Genomic DNA, 8,271 nt, shown 5'->3' on the forward strand with positions numbered 1-8,271 from the left:
AAAAGCTATGGCAATGTTTTTTGGGGAAAAGCTTCAATTACCTCATTAGTTATGGGGCATGAAGACATTTTATGGTTACAAATTTGCATACAAGATGGAATTTTACCCTGAAGGTAAATCAGCTATGTTCTTATAGGTCTTCTTTCCTCCAAATTCTCACTGTAGAGCTATGGAGAAAAGCTACAGTGCGTATCTATGCTAAGTCATGGATTGTCTTGGCACAGAGACATTTTAGTGTTTATTATATTAATACTCGTATTTCTATAATGTGGAACAGGGTGCAAATGAAAATGAAGTGGCTTCTCCACATTTAAAATTAGGCTGTTTATAAAATTAACATAATAACATAATATTACTGCTATTTAGGTGGACAACCTAACATAAATTTACCTCAACTGTTTTAGTTCTCTTTCCTTCCTTTTCATCATCTTCAGGGTTTTCAGATTTCTCTTCCTTTTCTTCCGTTTTAGTGTTCTCCTCTGACTCTTCTGCCACACCTACTGGCAGCATAGTTTGATCATTTTCTACCCAGTCATGAGCTTTTTTCATGGCCTGCAAAGGTCCCCAACCAAAGAAATATATTTATTATGCAAACATAGAGAGTAAGAAATTCCAATCTTAAGATGAGGATCAAGTTGCTCTAAACCTTCAAGGGCAGTACATTCAAAGAGTGATGGGGCAAATCCTTACCCTCCTTAAACACACCTTGTTGTTGCTTTCCGGTGACAGAAAAGGGGACAGAATAGAAAGCACGAAGAGAACATTACAGGGCTGGAGGACTTTTTAAAAAGCACGCTAAAATGATACTCAGACAAGAATAAAAATGACAATCACCTTGAAAGAGTGATAGTATATTTTTCACTTTTCACGACCAACTATAAATGAAAAACAGTACTTTTTTTAATACATAGGTTAGAGATCTAGCCAGGATCATTGCTAAAGCAAATTTCCTCCTGTGATATGTCTCATGAAGCCCTTAATGTTTCATGAACCTAATAACATATCACTCTGGGAAGATGAAAGATGGCTCTGCTCTTCTCTAGCCGTGCCAGGTCTTCTGACTTCAAGGAGAGAGGAAGAGAGAAGGGCTGTTGGGAAGAAGAGCATCGCTCTGCGACTAGTTTAATTTTGCAGGAGTGCAGATTGAGCAACCTGTGGCCTAAACCACGATGGTTACATTGAATAAGCAGAAACCACCTTCCCNGGTTTGGGGATTTTCAATGAAGTAAAATAATTTAACCATCAAGACAATTATTGATATGAATACAGTTTTCCACTTAAAAGAATAGTGTGCAGCTTCAAGATGCTCTGTAGAAATGTTTTTCTCAATAATCTTCTATGATTCACAGTTTCATCTAATCCTGGTTTTCTTTGCATGCTTCATTAAAGAACAATTGTCTAATTCAGCCTACCACCTTTTAGAGTCAAAACCACATGCAGGAAAATACCAGTGCTGCGCTCCACATTTAGAGGGGTATAAGACTCTTGCCAAGTGGATTTTCTCCAGCTTTTTGGTCATTTTTAAAGAATAATGAACACCCATTGAGGTGATATGTGAAATACTTACTTATGCATAATTGCATTTAATCCTCACAGTGACCTTATGGGTTACATTATTATTCCCATTTTATAGATGAAGAAACTGACATTTAAGAAGGTTAAGTAAGTAACTTGGTTAGGACATGCAGTAGTGACAGAACTGGGATTCAAACTCAAGTGTCTCAATATCTTCATTATGTTTTTATTGGACACCTCAAAATAAAGATCCTGTAGAATATGTTTTTAAGACTTATATCAAAACTCCAAGTTTATTCCATCCATTCCACTTCTAGGACTTTTCCCTAAGGAAATGATGCAAGATGAACACAAATACTTCACCAAAGCAACGCTAGTCATAACATCACAGATGATGACAAAAACTGAAAACAATCTAATTAACTAACAGTGTGGGTATTGTCCGAGTTTTAAAAATAATTTACGTATATGACTTTTATGAATAGTGATTAAAATGTTATTGGAAAAACAATAACTCTAAGTTAAGAATCTAACATGTTAAAAGATCTAGTGAAGTCAGTAGAGGTAGCCTTTGTTTTGAGAAATAAGAGTCCTTGTTTAAGCTATATATTCATTCATCCATCCATCCATCCATCCATCCATCCATCCATCCATCCATCCCTACACCCAAAATTTATCAGCACAAAAGGTCAGGAGTGAGGCTAGGAGATATCCCAGAGTCATTCTGTCTGTTCTTGGGCAGGTGGTTGGAGAGGCACTAATAATACAGACAAATGTGAGGCCTTATTACCCTTTACTATAAAGCTCGGTAAAGACAGGACAATCAGGGCTGGGCATCAGTAGGAGCTAAGAGCAAGGTTCTGGTCCTGCTATCTCTACTGAAGGACTTCTGAACTTCAGCACTCCTCTTTCAAATCAGTACAGCAAATATAAAATAGTACTTAGATATTTTCCTTCATATTTTAAACTTTTCCTCTTCCTTCTATACATTGAGTTAAGTACCTATTTTTTTTTTTAAGGAATATTAAGGGCAGGATTGTACAGTTCTTATAGTATCTTTGATTTTCATGTTTAGATATGAAAATCTAGACTAGATGACAAATCCTTACAAGTGAGGAAAAATGCCACCAATAGTACAAAGACACTAATATTTGACCTTTTGGATGGTCTTTTCTCTAAAAATTTGCTCACCAACCTGCAATGCCAAATTCACTAGTAAGTAAAGACAAGATAGCTAGGGAGGTGAATGAGTGTGTTGAGGGTTGTGTGTGTGTGTGTGTGTGTGTGTGTGTATACACCTATATATATTTTAGGAGGCTCTTATTTTGGCTCCTGTGTCTATATAATAAGATGGTATTTGGACCTGTGCTAATTTTCTGTACCACAACATATAGTCACGTGTATAAAAGTTAATGGTGTATTTTTCAGCACCATACCAACTATTTTAATAAATACTCCATACCAACTATTTCCATGTATATAAAGTTACATATATATACATTTTTATTTCTAGATAAACTAATAATAGCTTCTATTTATTGAANTTTATATATATATATATATATATATATATATATATATATATATATATATACTTGCAGATGTGGGTTATTGTACTGGGGTTACAAAATGCACAAGACACAGTTTTCTCCTGAGATCCTGCAGTCTAGAGTGGGGGAGACCCATGTTAACCAATAAAGCCCTGATGGTTATGAGTAAGTGACAGTGGGGGTGCCAGGGAGGGCGCTGTCAGTTCCCCTTGGGAGGTGAGAGGGTGTGCAGGGAGACTTCACAGAGGTCTGATGCCTCCCTGAACTGCTGTTCTCCCTGCTCATTGTCTTTAGATTGCCTCCTTTGAAACTATCCTTTGTAAACATTTAAAAATTATTTGTACAGGTAGCCAGGCATCCTCTGCAAAGCTGAAGGTTGATTTGAATGTCCAAAATGGTCAAAGTGCATGGAGAACCACATAAAACATGCAGTATGACTGTACAGTAGTAAGGCTTTTACTTTTTCATTCCGCAGGTCTAACAATGACTCTGGAGGCAGAGCCAGCAGAGGAGCCGCCATGCCCTTTAGAATATGTTTTAATATTCATTATGGTCACAGATTCGCACATCAGGATAAGTGAGAGAGGCAGAGAGGGCACCCTAAATGTTGTTAATGCAACCTGCACCAAGGCTCTGGGAGCCAGCTCGGCGGGATGTCATCAACACAAAGCCCATTAAGCATCCAGTTCAGCAGGTGGAAGCAAATGGGCCCTGCGTGATGCTCGCCTTCGCTCCTGTTCGCCCCGACCTTTTCAGACTCTTGATTTCAGCTCAAACACTCATGCTTAGATCTCAGGGTCATAGATATGCCTATATGACATGCCTACACTTCAGATATATTTTCTAAACAGCCGTTTTCTACAAGTAAAAAAAAAAGTAATTGAATAGATGTGTTAGAGTACAACACTTAATGAAAATGTACACACACGCAGAACATTTCTGTTTCCCTGTGTCTTCTAGGGGGGATAGCCACCCTCTGGGAGTGACTGCGGCGAGGTGTTCTGCTTTGGCATTCCCAGGGAAGGGTTTTGTTAGCAAAGAACTCTTTGCTCAGAATCTTTCTACTACAGCATCTCTTTTGCTCCCTCCTAGTCCATTCCATGCAGCCAAGGTGATGTGCACTGAATCGTTACTTCAATCCAATGATAAATAATAATTATGCACTCCTTGATAGATATCCATGGAATGCTAACTATATGCTTAGGTGTTGTTGGAGACACAAGGGTAGACAGTCTGCCTTGTAAATCTCTTCCCTGAAAGGGGATGTGGGGTGCCACTTTGAAGATTCTTGTTTACTGTTTTTATTAACTATTGAGTCTAACGGCAACAGAAAAAGTTTTCTTTAAGATTTACAGCACACCACATTGCCATGCCTATTTCCATCCTAGAATCAATCCTATAAATAGTAATGCTAATAATTAATTATACTTCCATACACCCTAAGTTTTAGCCAATGGAATGTCAGCAGAGGAGATGTGTGTCATTTCTGGGTCAAGGCTTTTAAAAAATGGGAGTGTCCCCTCTACACTCTCTCTTCTGATGCTGGTGGAATTAAGAAGGCAGCAAGGTCCTTAGGGGGTGGTAAAAGCCAATACTTTAGACTTTGACACAGGGGAGTCCACAGGGCCAAAGGGATGTATGTGCCCACCCAGAGCCTATGCTCCCCCATCTAGACCACTCTCCAGGTGACCTCCAGGTTTCCTTCCATGGCCTGTATGAACCTCTTCCCCAGCCTGTGCTCCTTATGGTGGGACCATCCACTGACCCAAGGCATAGCCAAGAGGTGGTTGTTTGCAGAGGGTGTGGATGGAGTTTGCACCGGGGCATCCTTACATAGGTGCATGAGGCTCCTTGAGGTGAGAGACAGCTGGACAGAAAGGGCAGAGAGCAGGCAGTAGGGTGGTGTGGAAATTTGAGGAGTTTGAGAATTCTAAATGGGAACCTGGCCTTCTGGTCATTGTGAAAGTATATTTGTCAAGGTAGGACAACAGAATATATTTTCTTTAACAGTTTGTTTCCAAAATTTATTTTACTTTTAAATATTTGGTATGTGTAGTGTTGCCATTTAAAATATAGGAAGTTTAGTTAAATTTGAATTCCAGGTAAACAAAGAATATTTTTTTTAGTGTGTGTGTGTCTCAAGTATTGCACAGGACATAGTTAGACTAAAAAAAATATTCATTGTTTATCTAAAGTTAAATTTAACTAGCCATCCTGTATTTTTATTTGCTAAATAAATCTGACAACCCCAGTACACATCTTCATTTGTATTCTTGCCAGAGGCCTGTGGAGTCACAAGGTGGACAGAACCTGGCTCCTGGATCCGTAAATGCAGGAAAGCTGCCTGCTGACCAGGCACCCCGATCTTGGGCTGTTCTAGGAGTGAGGATAACTCCTAATGGTTTTGACCCATACATTTTTAGGACTGCACCCAGTAACTATCATTACTAAGCCAAGAAAAAAACTCTGCGCTCCTTACTATAAAAACTACAAAAATCGGGCCAGCCAAGTGGCGCGATGGTTAAGAACTTGCTTGGGATGCCAGAGGGCCCCGGTTCAGATCCCACATGTGCGGGCCAGTGACACTGCCCTCCACAGCTAAGATGCTGAACAACAGCTCAACCTGGAGCTGGGCTGCCATGAGTCGCCGGTGACGGCATGGGCTGCAGTCCCTGTGGCAGTGGATTGCAATGGGCTACTGTGTGTGGCCAGCAGCCAGCGTGAGCGGCCAGCAGCCGCAGTGAGCGGCCGTCCAGATGCCGGCGACTGATCTGCCTCGCCAGAGAAGAGCGCAATGATGGTGCCAACTTGGGCCAGTGAAGCNGCACTGTAACATATGTCTTTACATATATTATCTAATTTGATCCTCCCAAAAGCCCTTGGAAATGTGTATCATCATCTCCATTTTACAGGTGAGATTCTGAGTTTCAGAAAGGTTATATAACTTCTTCAAGGCCATATAACAGGTAAGTGGTGAAAATGTTTCAAATGGGACGCTTCAGATGGTCTTAGAAGTCAGCCCTGTGTTGTTTGACCTTGGTTGCTTGACCTTTCAGCAAAGCCTACACAGAACAACCGTGGCTAAAGTGCTTGCTGATGCTATCAGGAAGAAATCACTCTCCACGTACATAGCAAATGTCTTACTGTATTCTGCCCCCAAATGGACAACCTAATCATTAAGCATGTCCAACTTTGAAAACATTGTTTCCCCTCTCAAGGAAGCCTTGCTTCTCACAAAATAGGTCCTAGTGTCCCTTGGGATCATCTCATTGGCTGGCTCAGTTCAGTGATTGACAACCTGACACATCATGCCCTGGTGCACCGGGTGTACTTTTTAGGTGAAGCGCGGGCCACTTAACAAGTACACCATAACTCCTACACATATAAATTAAAAGGGAGAAGAAAAGTACGAAAAGAAATCCACTGAAAGACCTGCCCACCGTCAACATCAATCACATTCAACAACTTCCACATGCATATAAAAAACTAGGCATCAGAGCATAAACTCTAGTCATCAGGACCCTGCTTAGCACATTGTAGTCCTTGTTCATTCGACCGTATGCATTTACTGCACGCCTGCCGTGTGCCATGGATAGTGCAGGACAACAGAGAAATGAAGATGCCTCAGTCAGAAGTCCCTGCCCAGCGAAAGAGAGGATTACACAGAGGTGCCAAAAATGTATACACATTTTAAGAAAGGAAAAACCTGTATTAAAATTGTAATACAATGGGGGCAGCCTGGTGGCTCACTTGGTTAGAGCATGTGCTCTGAGCAACAAGGTTGCCGGTTTGATTCCCACGTGGGGCAGTGAGCTGTGCCCTCCGCAACTAGATTGAAGACAACTTGAGCTGAGCTGCCGCTGAGTTGCTGGTGGGTGGCCGGATGGCTCAGTTGGCTAGAGCGCATGCTCTTAACAAGGTTGCCGGTTCAACTCCCACATGGGATGGTGGGCTGCACCGCTCCCCCCCCCCGCCCCCCACCCCCTGCAACCATTATAGATTGAAAACGGTGACTGGACTTGGAGCTGAGCTGCACCCTCCACAACTAGATTGAAGACTTGGAGCTGATGGGTCCTGGAAAAAACACACTGTTCCCAAATAAAATTTCTTTTAAAAAAATTGTAATATAATACAATGAATGATGCTAGCATTCATTTGATTAATGCCATCTTTTGAGTGAACGCCATACTATACATTGCTACCATAATTCAATTCAACTTCAAAAAGTAATACATAGTTAACATCTCTTAAAATGTGTACATTTTTTGGTACCCCCAGTAGATGAACATGACCAGCTCCTGCAACAAGAGCAGATGCATGGAGTGTTCTGCAAGGAGGAGCATTGAATTAAATAATTCCACCTCGTTCAAAGGGCTGTGCTTATTAATGGCATTTTCATAAGGATTATACCAACAGTTTTACTATTAACTGATTGTTTTCCTTTACCTTGTTCTTCTTGATTCTCTTCATTCTCTAATTCTTTGGCTGCAAAGGTGTCTTTAATGGAAATTAGGTCATTTCTTAAGAGTTCCAGCTTCTCTCCATCAAATGATGCTAAAAATGACTGAACCTGAAAAAAGAACTAGGTCAGCATAACTGCCATCCTTTCTTCTCATAGAACATTTACATACAGCTGTCCCCACATCTCCCAGGACGGAGGCAATTCATGGTGTGGGAGGTAATGCGGGGTTGAATGTTGGATTTACTGCCTATTAACTGTGCAACTCTGGGTAAGTTACATAAGCTGCCTCGGCCTCACATTTACATTTTTAAAGTGAGCCCACACTCCACTGTGATCCTTTGTGTGGTAAATGAAATACGAATGTGAAGCACATTGCACAAGTGCACACAGCAGATGCTACATAAATGGTGGAGGAAGGTCTTCTATCACACTGGCTACAAACCACATCAGTGCCAAGCCTGAGTTCAAAATATCAGCTCCTCACTTACTAATTATGTGGCCTTGGATAACTGACTCAACCCTTCTGTGTCTCAGCTTCCTTATCTGTAAAGTGGGGACTAACAGCATCTACTTTACAAGGCTGTTTTAAAGGTTAAATGAAATAATGTGTTTAAAAGTACTTACAGTGATGATTAAGAAATTACATATACACACAACACACACACATATATGCATATGTAAATAAACATAAATGTTACATTTTATATATATATATATATATATATATATATATATATATATATA

At 40.5% G+C, this 8,271-nt stretch overlaps 1 protein-coding gene across 1 annotated transcript in view; it reads right to left on the reverse strand.

Annotated features, from left to right (window-relative positions):
• FAM114A1 (family with sequence similarity 114 member A1) overlaps window positions 1–8,271 on the reverse strand; it is a 70,621-nt gene that overhangs the window by 12,344 nt on the left and 50,006 nt on the right. Inside the window, exons 7-8 of the mRNA XM_019635996.1 lie at window positions 7,480–7,635; window positions 391–552 (exon numbers count right to left, since the gene is read on the reverse strand). Coding sequence (XP_019491541.1) covers window positions 391–552; window positions 7,480–7,635 — 318 coding nt within the window. The remainder of the gene's footprint in view (window positions 1–390; window positions 553–7,479; window positions 7,636–8,271) is intronic.

This window comes from Hipposideros armiger, unplaced genomic scaffold, assembly GCF_001890085.2.
Source record: "Hipposideros armiger isolate ML-2016 unplaced genomic scaffold, ASM189008v1 scaffold_26, whole genome shotgun sequence".
In the NCBI taxonomy this organism is placed as follows: Eukaryota; Metazoa; Chordata; class Mammalia; order Chiroptera; family Hipposideridae; genus Hipposideros; species Hipposideros armiger.